Below are 18,727 nucleotides of genomic sequence, written 5' to 3' on the forward strand. Positions count from 1 at the left end.
CGTCAACCCTGGGTACTAAATCTGTGGCACCAGATTGGTGTCTGTAATGGAATGGGCCTACCTTGTCAGGCTAGTGTGTAGGAAAAGTTCTAAGCCCTGGAAGATAAGGCCTGATCCAAGATAACAGAGGAGGGAACAGCCCGCTCCTTATATGGGAGTTTTCCTTCATTTTTGGAGTGGCTCTGTGTACTGACTCCGGTAGTTAGTGGGCTAGTGGGACAGGGAAGAGTGAATGGTGTGTTCGTAGACCAATACATTTAAATTGGTGGCAGTGAAGTTATATCATGATGTATCTGGCGGTCAACAGTCGGGATCAACCATTGTAGTGTCCAACCACTTTAGCTCTGCTGGAGTGCCCTCACCCTCTGTGTCACCATTGCTGCTCTGTGAGAGTTTCTGGCCATTGTTGACGTCCCAATTCAACACTCACAGAAGTGTCCCCGTGACCAGGAAGAAAGGAGAGCAACCCCCTTGGTCACAAGTGAGCCTCTTTGATGTCAGTATGTGGTGTCTACAATATCCAAGAGCTCTCCTGGAGATCCGCCACCATCTGCAACAATGACATGAGCCTGATCTACCCCAATGAAAGCAAAAAGAAATTACCAAGCTGGGCCATATGCACAGGAGAACGATCCACAGCAGAACCAGTGCTGCTGTCCACATACCAGAGTGTGGACAGCACCAGAGTTTGCCCAAACTCCAGAGACTTCCCCAATTTTCTTTAGCATGGGATGAAACCAGTTCAACCTAATTTGCTCTACATTAAGATATAAACATTAAAATCCAAACCAGCAGTGACTGCTCAACTACTTTAGGGTTTGGAGCCTATATAGACAATCCCTCAGCCACAAAAACCCACTGGGGACTTTGGGCAGGTCAAGCTCTCTCTGCCTCAGAGGAAGATTTGCAAACTGCCTCTGAAGAAATCTTGCCAAGGAAAACCCATTCTAGGGTTATAACCCTTATGGTCACTATAAGTCAGAAATGGCAAAAAGGCACACAGCAACAAACAACAAGGTTCAAGGGAGTTCATTCCTCTGTAGTGTGTGCCGGGCCATTACTAGAGTTAGAGACTTAGGGACAATTTTACAATTCAGTTTGCCAATACAATTTACTCAAGCACTTTTGTATATATTCATTGGATATGATATGTTTACAGTGTAGTTCCACATACATTTACATAGAAGCCAGTCTAAATGAATTGAATAGGTCTTGATCCCAGGCAAATATACATTTGGATACTTAATGCTTTAAGTAGTTTTAGTGGTGACAAAAAAGAATGCTTGTCAAATTCTTGTAACAGGTGCATCTAGTATTCTTTTTCATCTTTTTCATTGTCAGCTACTGATGATGAAACACTCAGTTTCTGTTTCCTTTGTGTCAATTTTCAGTAGGCTTTTCAATTTAATTGGACAATTTATTTGAATTTTATTTGTTCTTTGGCTGGTGGAGTCAATAGTCAGAAATAATGAATTGCAATTGTATCTTGGGCTTTTAGAGTCTCTGTTATGTATACAGCTTGTGGCAATTTTTGATATCAAAAGCCCACTCAAAAGGCATTTGCAAAACTTTGATGGAAGAGAAAAATATAATGTGAAAAGAACAGGCTTGTGCTAAATTTTAGCACATGAACAGTTTCAGGGTAAACTGAAAGCACTGAACAATCTGTCGTTTCCCCAAGGTTATTCTGCTTTTGTGCTATTTTCTTCTTCTTAGAATTATCTCAGCTTGATCATGGAGAAAGCAGATAGCATCACAGTGTTAGAAAATGGTGTATGTGTGTGTGCCTTCAAGTTTCCTGCCGAATTATCATGAGCCCATGAATTTCATCGAGTTTTCTTAGGCAAGGAATACACAGATGTAGTTTTTCCACTACCTTCACCTGAAATATAGTCTAGAACACCTGGTATCCATTGACAATCTCCCATCCTAGTACTAATCAACCAACACAGGCCCTGGTTACCTTTCAAAATTAGACAGGAACTCATGCCTCCCCCTGAAGACACAGGTCCGCAGCTTGGAGGTCCTCCTGGACTCAGTGCTGGCACTTGATGCTCAGGTGTTGGCGGTGGCCGGGAGGGCCTTTGCACAATTAAAACTTGTGCGCCAGCTGTGACCGTATCTCGTGAAGTCTGATCTGGCCATGGTGGTCCATGCCTTAGTTACCTCTAGACTGGATTATTGCAATGTGCTCTATGTGGGGCTTCCCTTGAAGACTGCCTGGAAACTCCAACTAGCCCCAACGCTCGGCAGCCAGGCTTCTAACTGGAGCTAACTATAGGGAGCAGTCTACCCCCCTATTTAAGGAGCTCCATTGGCTGCCATTCACCTTCCGAACCCAATTCAAGGTTCAGGTGATCACCTACAAAGCCCTGAATGGTGTGGGACCCACCTACCTTCATCTCCCCCTATGAACCTGCACGATCTTTTCGTTCGTCGGGGGAGGCCCTCCTCTCGCTCCCGCATCCGTCACAAGCGCGGTTGGTGGGGATGAGGGAGAGGGCCTTCTCTGTGATGCCCCCCCCCCCAGCTCTGGAACTCACTCCCCAGGGAAATTAGGCAAGTTCCCACCCTGGTAGCATTTAGGAAGAGCTTGAAAACCTGGCTCTTCATACAGGCCTTTGGATAAGAACCGCCCACCTTCATGATTAAATATCGTATCTGTGATGACCTCCTGATCGGTTGCACTTTTTGTTTTGTTAATTTTTGATATAGCCACAGGATCCATCCCACTCCAAGGTGCTCTCTCACAAACTTGTAGCACTTTATCAACTACCTCATGTTTACAAAACTCACTTGGCGCACTTTGCCCAGTTCGTTTTTATGATTCTATTTTTGTGTTTTAAATCATATTTTACTAATGTTCACCATTTTATCCTTTTATGTTAATGTTTAGATATTATATTTGTGTGTGGTTCTGTTTTTTGATGTGTTTTTTATGTTTGTTATTGTATTTGCCTGGGATTGGCCCCATGTAAGCCACCCTGAGTCCCCTTGGGGAAATGGAGGCAGGGTATAAAAATAAAGTTGTTGTTGTTGTTGTTGTTGTTGTTGTTGTTGTTGTTATTATTTGGGGAATTTAGGATTTACCATCAGCCCTCCACATTCCCTATGGTTAGGAGCACAAAACCCACATGAAAGTGGGATGTTCTTTCAGGTTAAGAAAAAATAGCAATTCCTTTATTTTTACCTGAAAGAACATATCTCTAGGAATTTCTAGGTCTCTCTATGCTCAACTTCCACTGGAAGCTGGCCATAGAATTGTATTGGAGGACCTTGAAATTCCTAGAGATGAGTTCTCTTTTGTAATCTTTAGATTCCTCCAGACTGAGGAAATCGACCAGAGATTCATAAAGAGACTATGATACTGTTCCATTATCAAGGCAGAAGCCAAAAGGAATCACTAGATAGAGAAGGACAGCCTATTTTATTGGCGGGCGGGGAGGAAAACCATTCCCACTTCCCACTTTCCATTTCATAAACGAGGGTTGTTTCCACGATGGGGACATGTGTGGGAGATTAATAACAGTAAAATTGGGGGAGATGGTTTTACTCCTTCAGACCCCCCTCCCCACCCCCTAAAATGAACTATAATTCTCTGTCTAGTGCCTCCTTTTGGCCTCAGATAATGAAACTGATGATTTGAATATTTTAATCAAATCCATACAAGTTAAAACTGCAAATGTGAAGGCACAACTGTACTTCCTGACCTATTTGCATTCTGCTTTCATACCTCACAGCAGGCTAGTGAGGTAGCAATGCTGTTTGAAAGAGAGAGAAAGTGGCACAAGGCCATACAGTGTTTCGTGGAGTCTAGGAGCCATTTCACAGTACACAACTATAGGATTATGCTTCCACGTTAACTGTGATGGCTCCATATTGAGTAATGGGAATAGCCCTTTGGAGTGCCCAACATCTTAACTATGATCACATAATAGCTGTCACCCCACGTGCAGCTCCCTCTTGGTGACGCTTTCCCCATCGCCCTTCCACTAAGTACCTGTGCTGGCTCCATGGGAAGCCTCCAATGTTGCTCTGTTGATGATTTCACCCCACTTAGGGGCGGGGTCTTCTCCAGAAGTCACACAATATTGTGACAGGGTGAAAGCATCCTAGGATGATTTTTTAGGTGAGTGTGATGAGGTCATAAGTAAAACCCAGTTAATCATATAATATAAAAGAAATTACTAGTAATTAATTCACTTTTGCAGTAGCTAAGGCATAACAATAGCTACAATTCATTACCAATGCAATATAGTAAAAGATCACTCCTTTGGCAATACAATATGACCCTATTGTATAGGGATGTGATATCCATAGTTTCACTTATCCTCACTTCAAATAATATTTTCCCCATCACCGCACAACAGAAGCATTTGTGGGCTTCTTCATATGCTCCAGTGCAATTCTATGGTATGCTTGTGGCCAAAATATAGCATTCATTAATATCCAGAGTTTCAGGTTTCCAGGTGAGATCTTGGAACATATCCTCCATGAATACAGGAGACTGCACTGTATTTATGTAACAGGTTACATTTTTTCTATAATTTCTCAAAATACACATGTTTGATATTTTGGTGTGTTTTCTACCACATGTTTGCACCTTGTAGTATTTTGATGGCTTCGTTAAAAGTAACTAAACACATCCAATTTTAAAGATTTTTAAAGGTAACTATAATAATAAATACTTTTGAGACAGCCTTGAAACCAGAGCTTGGAAGAATTACTTTTGGAATAAATATGTTCCCATGGTTTGGAGAATTCTTGGAGATGTACCCCCTTTGAGTCTCTTTTTAGAGAGATAAAGAGGGAAATAAATAATAATCCAAAAACAGAAACTTTTCCAAACTCTGCTTGGAACCATTCTGTGATAAATGCCATAACTGAGACTTGTTACTTTTTACTGTAATTTTCCAAGTATTGTGCCTCCTGAACCCAACCCTGTTTTGGGGGGTTTTAAATCACATGAAACACAAACACATATATCCTGCTGTAGGCATGTGCTCGCATGCTGCTCTGGTATTTCTGAAACTCTGTCAACATTGGAGTCATAATTGGAGTCATTCTGGAGTTGCTCAATGGCACACTCCACGCTGGTGATATAGAGCCAGTGGGGAAATACTTGCTATGCTTGAAATGAGCCTTCAGCTGTAGATGTTATTTAAAGATGATATGCAGCTCTTGATTATAAGCCACATGACATCTAACCCAGTGTTTTGATTGATTAAATAGCGCTTTACAACCAGGGAATTGGGATTAAAGGTGTTGTGATTGCCGTGTGCATGTTCATGTTTCAGCAGCTCAAGATCAAAAAGCTGTGTCAATAGTACGTTAGAAATAATACCTTAATCTCCAACCAAACCTTTATATAAGGGTAGTAAAAATATAAATCTACTTATAATATAAAGAAGAAGAAAAAGTAGCATTACAGCCTTATACTCGCCAACAATATCAGGATATCTGCGGTAGTATTTTCTTGCTGCCAAACCAAACTGTTACATTTGTTAACTTGCATTCTGAATAATAATGCACAAGGTGATAATCAATAAATAACAAGCTAGAGAACACTGGGAAAATCAATGTTAAGGGATCTTTCTGGTTTTGTTTAACAAACTCAATAATGCTTCAACTCTAATATCAATATTCATTCTCTGCTCTTTCGGCTCTTTTATCTCGTTTGTTGCTGAGTTTTAATGGCATGGAGAGATTTACATATCAGGATACTTATATCCTACAATATTAAAGGACCAGTTCTACAATATAACCTCACTATGGAAAGGATTTCTACCTTCTTAAGGAACTTGTCTACTCTGTTGTTAGATATTGAGCATTCTTTATCTAGGGACCTCAACAAACAGAGGTTTTCCTCCATTTCTACACACTTCAAAGATGAAATCCAATGGATCCCATCAAATGATGCATGACCCACTATGTGGGTTACCCATGGTATTCCGTCTCCACAGCATGTAGAAATGGGAGGATTTGAAAGATGGGCAGGAATCTGTTGGCACGGGTTGGTTTCATTCCAAAGGCACGACAATCCCACCAGGATAGGCCTGTATTTACGACTCTCCAAATTACTGCCTCCTACGATGCAGCTCTCACACAAAATGTTGTAAGATTTGCCAAATTAATCAGCCCTATTCTAGAATGGCCCTTATCAGCAAGCTCCTGGACCTTATATCTCTTAAGTTAATTATACTCCAGAATATCCTTTAATTCACAGAAAATTTGAAGGCTTTTATTCTTAATCTGTTCTGGATTTACAGGCTATATACAAAATACCTCGAATACCCACAATCTTGATAAATAGCTGAGATATTACAGTTGAGAAAGAGAAGCAACAAGAGAGAAATAGCACATGTCTGCTTCTGCTTATATAGTCTCAACATTGTCTTACCATTCATGTCCAGGGACAAAGTATGTGATGTGTAACTTGTCACCCTGTCACATGGGCATGACACATATCTGCATTGACCAGCCCCACTTACTTTTAATCTTTCAATGGTTAGGCTACTCACCAGTGACCACATGTCTGGAGGACACACTTTTGCCCATGCACACTTTTCAACCCATGGAATTTGCTATTTTAGCTAATACATCAATTCCTAACAGGATTGACTCAGCTCCTCTCCCTTTGCATAAAAATGCTTAAAATTGGTAATTTACCTTGGGGTGGGAAGTGGTGGATTTGTCCATTTACACTCCATTTTATGATGTTCCAAAGTTGGTGTTCATATGGGCAATCTTCTAATAATAATAACTTTCTTCTTATATCCCGCCCCATGTCCCCAAAGGGACTCAGGGCGGCTTACATGGGAACCAAGCCCAGTAAAGCTATATATATATATATATATATATATATATATATATATATATATATATATGCTATTGCCCCTCAATGCTCCTTCTGTCACCATTAGTAGTTTAAAGATGGTGTGGGTCCCCTTTGAAAGAAGTTGTTTAAAAGTGCTGGTCTCCTTGAAAGAAGGAGTTCAAACAAGATGAGGCAAATCCCATTGAGAGAAGTGTTTTAAAAGTGTGCTGGTCTCCTGAAATTGAAAGGGACAATGCTCACCCGTGTGATGGGAAATGAAGCAGATAGTTGAGCTAGAAATGGGATGAGGTGATCCTGTGTGATGGGGGTGAGTAAATTCTCCATCTTCTTTAAAGACAGAACGCCAACGGCTGCCATGCGAAGAAGACGATTCCACCCGCTTTTCCTCCATTGTGTGATGAAGTTCCAGGTGTCTTCAATAGTGACACCTTCACTATTTGTTGGTTCAAGATAAACAACCTTTGTTTCATGCACAACATTATTAAAAAATACTCTGCAGAAATCTATTTTCAGCTTATCTGTATAGGGTATATATGAAACATAAATGAACTTTGTGTTTAAATTTGGGTTCCATCTCCAAGATATCTCTTTATATGCATACATACAAATAGAAGCATTCCAAAATCCAAAACACTTCTGATCCCAAGGATTTGACAGCAGGGATAGTCAACCTGTAGCAATAAACACACACTAAGCTTTTCGAGAAGAGGATAATTTTCAGCAACATAATTTGGGTTGCTTTGCTATCAACAAAATTTATCTGTTGGTGCAGGTCTTTCTCCTAATTAATAGTTGCACTGCTGAACAAAGGTCTGGGATTTTTTAGCAAGCATTTCTATAATCTTGGATGGGGAGAGTTATAGTATATACAACTGTATTCCAGCACTAAACTGTTACACCAAGCTGGTACCTCCTTTTGAGCCTTATGATTTTAATAATTCTGGTACTATTAATACTCTAACCCAGTTAATTGCTTTTTCTTGTTTCCTTTCCACTGGGTACCATTTGCATGTCAATCATTATCTGAACACAAATATAATTGACCTCTGTGGACATGGAACACTTAAAAACAGTTTTATGACAGAAGAAAACATCTCTCTTCAATAAGTTGCTGTTTAAATATACCTTGAATTCAAACCCTTCTGCTTTTCTCTTACAATGACTTTTCTGAGGGTTGGTACGAAGGGAAAAGCACAGTGCCTTTTGCTCTTTGCTTAATGTTGATGTTGATTTGAAAAGCTGCTGCATATTTCATATGGTAAATTGGTAATACCAGTGGGAGCAAGCTGCTACAATTTAGCAGGTAAGTTAATGGTATCATTTCCAATTAACTTCTCATTTAAGAGATACATTGAAACATTGCTTTAATGACTGCAATAGTCAAACCATGTAAACAAGTTTTAGGAATTTGCTTCCTGTCACTGGAAGATAAGTTTAAAATAGTTGGTTTTCAGAGCAGCATCAGACAAGCGTCGGAATAATAGGAACAACCAATAGAACGAGGCAATGAGGAGCAGACGTTAAAGTAATTACTTCCAACTTTAGTCCTAAAAAATATGTTAACAGAGAAAAAACAAACAGGAAGAGAAGAAACAGGATGTGGAATAGCATATAAATAAATATTCTCATTCTCTGCCTTTCTGGAAATTTTTACATTCGTTGTGTCACAGTGACTCAGGATTGCCTTACGAAACAAGCTGATGATTGTCAAAATGATGGCCAACTTCGCTGTTGAAACTTTATTTCAAAATGGTAAGACTCTTATGTTATTTTTTTAAATGCCAATTCATTCATTTTTGTTAATTATTGTGATTTGCTTGATAGCATTCTGTAGTTGTAAAAATACAATATTGTGGTGGAACTGGAATGTGGCTTATAAATGAACTCTCCATTTTTGGATATATGCACTGTAGAATTAATCCAGCTTGATATCACTTTATTTGCCATGGCTCAATTATATGGAATCATGAGAGTTGTGGCATTACAAGGTTTTTAGCCTTCTTTGCCGAGGAGTACTGGAGCCTCACCAAATTACAAATCCAATGATTCCAAAACATTGAGCCATTGCAATTAAAGCTCATCCATTTAGTTGCCAGATAAGTAGTAGAAAATGTGTTTCAGTTTCCTTCGGAAATGAAACCAGAAAGAAATATGAATAAACTTGTCAAGTTGGAGTGTCTACACATGAAAAAACTCTGCTCCTAGTAAATATCACCCTCAGCTACCCAAAAGATGGAAACTGTGACAGACCTAAATGGGCAGATGGTGTACATCGAAGGTGTACATTCATAAGTCCGAATGCATTTTGTGAATTCCAAAAGCAGCTGCCTATTGTCTTACATTTCTGTCTTTATACCAGTATACAGCAATTAAACCTGTTTAATTATGTTGCTAGGTATATTGCTGCTTCAGTCTATCACAACAATAAAAACCAAGAGTCAAAAAACACTTTATAGACCATGTCTGTGCGTGGACCTTCAAGTCACCTTATATAATAACCCCATGACTTTCTTAGGGTTTTCTTAAGAAAGGAATACCCAGAAATGGTTTGTCACTTCCTTCCTCTAAAATACAGCTTTCAGCACCTGGTAGTTGTTGGCTAGCAAAGTTTATTTCACACATAGATTCATGAGCTGCAAGCCACTTCATTAGATATATGGAATGGCATCTCAATTTGCAGACGTTTGTATGTTGTGTCACCTTCTATTTCAATGTCAGCATAGTTCTTCCCTCTCTTTTTCATTTTTTAGGAGATAAGGTGGATAGAGATGAAGCAGAATTTCTGTATCCTGCCTCAGTTTTCAACTGTTGAGGAAATAAATATGATCTTTTTTTTTTTTTTACAAGTGGGGTAATCTTCAGAAGAGATTCAAAGGATGCAGTTTGTGGCTTACATGGCACACCTTGCCCATTCCTTTTTATAATTAGGCTCATTAACAATTCCTTATTTACTGGAATCTAATGCTCACCTTTCTTTGGCTAAATGACCTTGGCAACATTAGGTTGCACATTAGATTTGTGTAGTATGGTGATCTTAGTGCTGAGCCAAAGCAAAAGGGGAAGCTACTTCAGGAGCACCTAGAGCTCCTGTTTGAGGGATGTCCGTGCAAATGTAATTGCCATGACTCAGTGCTATGCATCTCTGGTATTTGTTGTTTAGTGAGGCATCAGCGTTCTTTGGCAGAGAAGGCTCAAGGCATTGTAAAATTATAAATCCCAAAATTCCATAGCATTGAGCCAGGGCAGATAATAATAATAATAATAATAATAATAATAATAATAATAATAATAATAATAATAATTTATTTATATTCTGCCTTTCTCCCAGAGGGGACTGAGAGTGGATTATAATATATAAACAGACACAGGCAAACATTCAATGTCTTGTTGCAATGAAATACAATGAAACACAAATACACAGACAAAGGCAAAGGCTTCTCCTTTCATTTCTGGCTCTGGATGCAGTGCTCAACTCTGGCTCTGGGGGAGGTGCTCTTCTCTATTTCCAAGCCGAGAAGCCTGTGTTGTCCGTAGACACCTCCTGGTTGTGTGGCCAGCATGACTGCTTGGAGCATGTTTTTGCCTTTTCCCGCAAATGCGATATCTATTTATCTACTCACTTTTGCATGTTTTTAAACTGCTATGTTGGCAGGAGGTAGGGCTAACAGTGGGAGCTCATGCCATCCCATGGATTTGAACTGCCGACCCTCAGGTCAGCAGTTCAGCAGCACAAGAGTTTAACCCATTGTGCCACCACACAATGGATTACAGTGGATTTAATTCACAGCATAGATGCATCCCAAGGTTTGTTTTTCTATTGGTAGAGACTTTGGTGTTCTAACACTTTTGTTTTTAAAGGAGGAATTCTAAGCATGGAAAAACAGTAATAGCCAAATTACTTTTGTCAGTGCACATTACATTAATCAGCAAATACTTCTTTAGTTTAAGGCCTTTGAAAATTGAGATGCGCCTTAGATTTGATGGTGCATTAGACGTGAGTAAATACAGTAGCATTTGGGTAGTAACATGGCTGTCCTAGTAGGTTTAAAGATGAATTGCAAAAGATAAAGATTACAAAAGATTGAAGACTAAATTGCTAAATTTCTGTGAGTGGTAGAGAATAATTTGTCAGTTCAAATGGAATAGAAATTCAAAAAATACAGACAAAGAAACGTGTTTTAAAAAAAACATGGCCATTAACAAACAGTAGTTGAATGGTAATACAGTCTTAACACTGTGCTATTTTCTTTATCTCATAATTTGTGAACATTCACAAATTTTGCCTGGGAATATAAAGATCTAAAAGTTTCCAAATATCCTACGTAATATATACAAATAATATATTCAATGAGCACAGAGGACATCCAAAGATATTCGGTAAGCAGACGCATTTTCATTGAGCACAGACTTTTTTAAAAAAAGAAAAGAAAATGGTTACACTGATCCAGAAATAGCTCTGAAGCCACAGAAAGGGGGTGTGTGAGCTTTAAGCAATGATGACCATAAGGGAAAAAAGTTGCAAAGGGAACTTCCTCTAATGACTTCCAGAATTCAGTCAATGATATTTAGTAAAAGCAAACAGTTTCAGCATTACCAGAAGCAGATCCAGTCAGTCTTGCCGGGGGCCCAGCATGGCAACAAAACTACCCTTTCGAGAAGAATGTGAGAATTGGACTGCTTCTCAAGTTGCAGATTTGCTAAAACAGGTACAGCGCTGATATCAGATTCTAATCAATTGGGATTCATCTTGTAAATTAGGGTTTTTTATTGTACTTCCTTCTGCTTTCACTCCAGGAAGTAATTGGAGACATGTTCTTTTGATACATTCAGGACATTCCAAGAGCACAAAATAGAACATTTTATTAATCAAATGTGTTGAGCTGTGGGATGTTTGTGGTGTTGTTCACTGGAATCAGAGGGCTGGGAAAAGGCTGGGATGCCAATAGTGCAATTGGGGCAAATGTGCCAAAGGCTGGAGCTTATGGTACTGCTGATGCTGCATTCATACACACTCTGTGGTGCTGTCAAGAGAGAAATGCTAGTCCCCATGTGATTGAAAAGGTGGATTGGATCAGATGTAATAGGAATGCAAAAAAAGTACCAGCAGTGAAAATTGCTTTATCAGTGTTTATTAAGAAACAGTAGTTGGGTGGTAATGCAGATGGGGCTTTGTAGCATTTTACGTATCTCTTAATTGTGTTGTCAAAGGCTTTCATGGCCAGAATCACAGGGTTGTTGTGTGTTTTCTCGGATGTATGGCCATGTTTCAGAAGCATTCTCTCCTGATGTTTCGCCCACATCTATGGCAGGCATCCTCAGAGGTTGTGAGGTCAATATACCTCACAACCTCTGAGGATGCCTGCCATAGATGTGGGCAAAACATCAGGAGAGAATGCTTCTGGAACATGGCCATACATCCCAGAAAACACACAACAAACCCTATTTCTTAATTTCTTAACTCACAGCATTTACCTGGGAATGTAAACATTCAGAGTGCTTCATATTCCAGATATTCACTGTAATATATGCACAGATCATATATATAATAAATACACATAGAGGGCATCCAGCAATATTCAGTAAACTAAATGACTTTCATTGGGCTCAATTTTAAAATAAAATGTAATAAAATGATTACACTGAACTTCTAATAATTCTGAAAACATCATAAAGTTAACTGCGGCCGCAGTGCTGCACTCATACACACATTGGATGGTATGAAGAGAGAAATGCTTGGGGGTCGGGTGGAAGAGTCTTAGGCCCCTTCCATACAGCTGAATAAAACCCCACATTTTCTGCTTTGAACTAGAAGATATGGCAGTGTAGACTCAGATATTCCAGTTTAAAGCAGATATTGTGGTATTTTCTGACTTGATATTCTGGCTTATATTGCTATGTGGAAGAGCTCTTAGATGCCTTCATTTGCCCTCCCGTAGGATTGATAATGCTTACTGCCACTTTCATCTCCATTTACCAAATGAAGTGAATGAAAAAGTGGTTGCGGTTCCACTCTTCCTACTCTTTAAAATCTGTTCAATATTTCATTTTTCCCCAGATTTTGGAATATGTATATTTATATTATGAGGTATCCTGGAGATGGGACCCAAGCCTAAACATAAATTTCATACATGTAATTTTCATACATGAAATTATTTTTTCCCCAGTGTTTTTCACAATGTGCATGAAACTCTGTGTACTGTGAACCAGAAGAAAGCAAAGGTGTTACTATCTCAGCCATGTGGACAATTTAGATTTTGACATAATTGAGATGTCAGAATTCCAGATAAGGCAAAAGGATACTCAATCTGTATTTTATTTTATTGTTTCTATCCCACCTTCCTTCCAATATGCAACCCAGGGCAGATCACAATTTGAGTTAAAACCAAATGCAGTTGGATAATGGATTTTACATTTTTTTAAAAAAAAATCAAACAACCACATTAAAATATTTTTTAAAAAGTTTTAACTATGATAAAAATATAAATGCAACATCCCTTGATTAAAAGATCTTCTGCAACAGATAGCAAATAATCAAAGGCCTGAGTGAACAGAAAATGCCTTGCTTGCTGGAAGGTCCTTTGAACAGAGAGGGTACCAATTTATGACTTCATCAGACAGGCTTTCTTATCCATCCTAGGATGCTTCCAGCACAGTTCAGGGATGGAGCCCGCCAGATCCCATCAAACAACACAGCTACTTCCAGCAGGACTCCATCTCCAAGCTGTACTGGAAGAGACCTACGACGGAGCAAGCAGAATACGGGAGGCTTCCCGTGTTCTCATTGCCAGCAATGGGGACAACACAGGGGGAATCTTGGCAGTGACGCTTTCCCTGTGTGATGGGGAAAGTGGCAATGCAGGTGATGTTGGGTATGGGACAGCAGATTCCTCTGCTGCCCCACATATTTGCTGCAATGCCTGATATTTACTGAATATTGTGGGATGCCCTACTGTTGCCCATGTCAGGACATTTAATGTGATGAGGCCCTTAGTCTAATGGGGACAGGATTTCACAGCCTGGGAGCAACTACTAAGAAGGATCTGCCCCATATGCAGACTAAACATACAGTAGAGTCTCACTTATCCAACATTCGCTTATCCAACATTCTGGATTATCCAACGCATTTTTGTAGTCAATGTTTTCAATACATCGTGATATTTTGGTGCTAAATTTGTAAATACAGTAATTACTACATAGCATTACTGCGTATTGAACTACTTTTTCTGTCAAATTTATTATTTATTTATTTATTTATTTATTTATTTATGTCAGGACCCAGGCTACAGAACACCAATAACCATGCGCAGAGGCCAGATTCTATCTAATATCTTTATTTAAGGAATATATAAAGTCAATAAAAACAAGTGAAGAATAAAGTTCAGAAGTAGACCTTTCAGGAAAGGTCAAATATAGTCCAGGAAAATAATGTCCAATATGAGATATTAGAGTCCAAAGTTATAATCCATTAACCGAAACACACACTTTGCCAAGCAATAGTGTGGGGAGATGACAAGGTCTTTTAGTCCATTGAAGCTTGACAACAGGGCTGGAAAACAAACTAGATTCTTGGCGAAACAAGACTTGGTACGAGGCAAACAAGAAGCAAGAACAAGGTCCGTGGCGAGGTCCGCGGTCAAACGTGAAGCAAGGCAGGCTTGGAACTTGGTCCGGGAAACAAGGAACTGGGATTACTAAATCCACACACGATCTCACTCCTCAAGCTGACGAGTTGACTCCGCAAGATTTCCTTCGCGGAAAAACACCTAAATAGGGTCTCGTTTCCCGCCAGAAGAACACTTTCCCTGGAGAACTAGAAGTGAAACCACTCTGTCCAGATGCATGACTCCTTAGAATTTCCCAAGGGAAGCAGACCTAATCAGCTAATTGTTTGGCTGCTATTCTGGCACTCCGGCGATTCGCCTCCCTAGCTCCTCTATCTCTATTATAATTGTCTCTTCGGGAAAACGGGGGAGAATTCTGCCCAAGGCTTGTTTGGCTGACTTCTTGAGGGCAAACATCCTCCAGGTGCAGGGGCTCCGATTCTGGCTGAACCGGTGGAAATCCCATGTTTTCCTCTTCGTCTGCCACAATAGTACTACAAGGCCCATGAGACATCACAATTTACATATTTATATTCCGCCCTTCTCACCCCGAAGGGGACTCAGGGTGGATTACAATGAACAAACATTCAATGCCAACAGACAAACAACATATATAGACAGACACAGAGGCATTTAACTTTTTTTTTCCAGCTTCACAATTCTGGCCACAGGGGGAGCTATTGCTTCACTGTCCACTAGTGGCTGTACTTCCTCATTCCTTTCCTCGTGTTTTGCTGGCAGTTTTTATGATGTTGTAAATTAGTTAAATTAGCCTCCCGCATAAAGCGTACCTAAATTTCCCTAACTGACAGATGCAACTGTCTTTCGGGGCTCCATAGGTCAACAGCAAGCTGGGCTATTTAATGGTCGGGGGCTTGACCGACCCAGGCTTCGAACTCATGACCTCTCGGTCATGTATTGCAGCTGGTTACTAGCCAGCTGCGCCACAGCCCGGCCCTTATTTGCGCCACAGCCCGGCCCTTATTTGTTGTATAGCATGATGTTTGGGTGCTTAATTTGTAAAATCATAACCTAATTTGATGTTTAATAGGCTTTTCCTTAATCTCTCCTTATTATCCAACATATTCGCTTATCCAACATTCTGCCGGCCCTACTGTATCTGTGGTGGTGGTTGGAGTGAGAGAAAAGCCTCCTTGCATGATCTTTCTGTGTTCATTCAATTATAAATCTTTTCTATCTGAATCATATTTGCTTGCATGTTTTTAACAGACTCATGCACACATAGGTTATCCCTAACATTTTATTTGCCATTCTCACTAGGCTATGCCATATTTCAGTGAAACATGGCTTCCTGAGATACTCAGGAATTCAATCTTTCACGTTATATGGTGTTTCTCTTTATGTCTACCCCACAATTGTGCAGGGCGTGACATTGAATGTGGTAAAATCTATTATGTGGAATAAACTTGCCCTTTATATTAGATATGTGACTAATATCTTTTATTTTCAGGCACATGATATAATGTATCATGTATTGTAATGGAAAACCTAATTATAATGGGGATTTTTGTTTATGTTATTAATGTTGGTTTAATGGTAAAGGTAGACAGGAGAGAGCTACTTCTGATTGGCTGTGCGTCACCATGGTAACGTAACTACTGCTGTAGAAATATAGCTATTTGGAGAAGCTAGCAAGAAAGGGGCAGAGGTAGCTAAAAGGAAAAAAGGAGGGAACATTAGTTCCCTCCTTTTTTGCTTAGTTTTTCCATACCTCACAACCTCTAAGGATGCCTGCCATAGATGTGGGTGAAACATCAGGAGAGAATACCTCTAGAACATGGCCATACAGCCCGGAAAACATGCAACAACACCATTAGAAAGGGTTTCTCAGTTTTCTAGCTAGGGAGCTAGAAGGAAGACGTCTGCATTTGAGTTTCTAGCTGGTGAGCTAGAAGGAAGATGTATGTGTTCAAGTTGTAGCTTCCAATTGTATATTGAAGTAATAAGTGACTAATTTAAGTCTGAGTTCTCAGGTAGAACTGAGGGGGAAAGGTAGTCTGTTGAGACTAGGTTTCAGTCAGTTTGACTATAGTGAAGAGTAACTTCAAGTTTTAAGTGCCCAGTCAAAAAGGCTGAGGAGAGACATATATTGTTAAAAGAAAAGATTGTGTATTACCAAGTGAACTGAAGAAGAGAACCTTTGTAACAAGATACGCATATGTGCCAAAGAATTCATAAATAAACATTTCTTTGTTTCAATAAAGATAGTGTCTTCAAGTTGTGAACTGCACTACTACAGAGTTTGTGGAGTTTATTTATTTATTTATTTATTTATTTACAGTATTTATATTCCGCCCTTCTCACCCCAAAGGGGACTCAGGGCGGATCACATTATACACACATAGGGCAAACATTCAATGCCCATAAACACATCAAACAGAGACCGAGACAGACAGACGCAGAGGCAAGTTAACCTTCTCCTGAGGGGATGTTCAATTCTGACCACAGGGGGAAGCAGCTGCTTCATCATCCACTCTGATGGCACTTCCTCATTCCAGGTCTTAAATTAGTTAACCTTGCCTCCCCACTTTTTAAATAAGTGGTACTTTATTTCCTACTTGATAGATGCAACTATCTTTCGGGTTGCTAGGTCAGCAACGAGCAGGGGCTATTTTTTATTTCTAATTGATGGGTGCTCACCCCACCACGGGCTGGCCTCGAACTCATGACCTCATGGTCAGAGTGATTTATTGCAGCTGCTCAACAGCCTGCGCCACAGCCTGGCCCCGCTCTCCCCTCAGCGCCTCTTTGCCTCATACACACACACACACACATGCTCTCATGTGTTTATTGTTGGCAGTGGCTGGGATCTTGAAACAGAGATTTCCCCCTGCCTGATCATGAAGTGCTTCTTACATATTTTAATGGCAGTAAAGGTGGGATAACACAAATTCCCCCTACCTGTTTGAGTAGTGCTCTTTACATATTTAATGGTGGCAAAGGTGGGATATCAATGAAAAGATTCCCCCTGCCTGAAAGAGCCTTTGCTCTTGCATGTATACATCTCGAAATGATGGTCAAAACCCCAACCCAAAAAATCTGGTTTGACTTATCCATTGGTCAGAGTTAGCACTAACTATGAGTAGAGTGGCAAAAGGCAAAATTGTAGGCTTCTTCTACATTGCCATATAATCCAGATTATCAAAGTGGATAATCCACATTATCTGCTCTGAACTGGATTATATGAGTCTACACTTACCCCCTGAGGCTGTCCTAGTGTTTTCCCCTCACTGCAGAATGACCCTTGACTTATCCACATGTCATATTGCCAAAATCCATAATTTTGGCCTCAAATTTTGGCCCTCGCAAGCGCTACTGGTGGGGACGAGAGACAGGGCCTTCTCAGTAGTGGCCCCTCGTCTATGGAACTCTCTCCCCAGTGAAATTAGATCAGCCGCCTCCGTCCTGACATTCAGGAAAAAACTAAAAACATGGCTCTGGGATCAGGCATTTGGTCAGAAATGGGAGCAGTGCAATAATAGATGATAATTTCATAATGATGACTCGGACTGGCCTTGGAATACAACCTGGATTATTTGATTCTTGTACTGATGTTTTTAATGTTATGTTTTAATTGTTGGCTTTAATGCTTCTATTTATTTACTGATGTATTTTTATATGTAGCATCAAATTGTTGCTTTTGTAAAGCCACTCTGAGTCCCTTTCGGAGTTGAGAAGGGCAGGATATAAGTGTAGTAAATAAATAAATAATAAATATATAAATCCTAATCTCGATTTATACATGAAGTGGAATTATACATAAGAAAATATGATACATTGGTTTACGCAACCCCTCCCAGTATATTTTAGCTTATCCAGTGCCAACCACTATGTAATTTCTTCTGGTAGTCAACATATACCAGAATTTCCTATTTGTAGGTGTCTGCTAAAGGCACCTCTCTTTATACAGACCTTCCTGATGTAGTTTAGCCTAATCACCATATACTTTCACCTTCAAGCATTCATATAATTATACTGTGATTTTATATTGCATATTTTATGAACTGTTTGCAGCATTTTAAACTCGTTAGAGGTAGATGATTTAAAATATTCATAAACAAGTAAAATAAAATGAATAAATGTTCTTTAATATACCTATTTTGTGCAATTTTGGAGCCAAGAGCTGCATCACAAATTCAGAGAAGTGTGGGCTATGCAGGAAAACTGATATCCAACCCATGTTCCACAGCATTATCGCAGACACCTTCCAATGCTCGCTTGTTTGTTTCTTCTTTCCTAGCACTATGATGCTTTTTTTTGTTTCTCA

General features: G+C 39.7%; 1 protein-coding gene across 8 annotated transcripts in view; it reads left to right on the forward strand.

Annotated features, from left to right (window-relative positions):
- Nucleotides 1-8,335: 8,335 nt before the first annotated feature.
- The window catches only part of blnk (B cell linker), a 158,850-nt gene continuing 148,458 nt past the window's right edge, over nt 8,336-18,727 (forward strand). For 2 of the 8 annotated variants that reach the window (XM_008116748.3, XM_008116750.3), the window contains exon 1: nt 11,084-11,544. In XM_008116748.3, coding sequence (XP_008114955.2) covers nt 11,470-11,544 — 75 coding nt within the window. In that variant the 5' untranslated portion in view covers nt 11,084-11,469. Of the gene's footprint in view, nt 8,591-11,045; nt 11,545-18,727 lie in introns of those variants that run through there. The other 6 variants (XM_008116752.3, XM_016995903.2, XM_008116754.3 and 3 more) reach the window with 6 other exon arrangements.

Source organism: Anolis carolinensis, chromosome 3 (assembly GCF_035594765.1).
Source record: "Anolis carolinensis isolate JA03-04 chromosome 3, rAnoCar3.1.pri, whole genome shotgun sequence".
Taxonomy (NCBI): domain Eukaryota; kingdom Metazoa; phylum Chordata; class Lepidosauria; order Squamata; family Dactyloidae; genus Anolis; species Anolis carolinensis.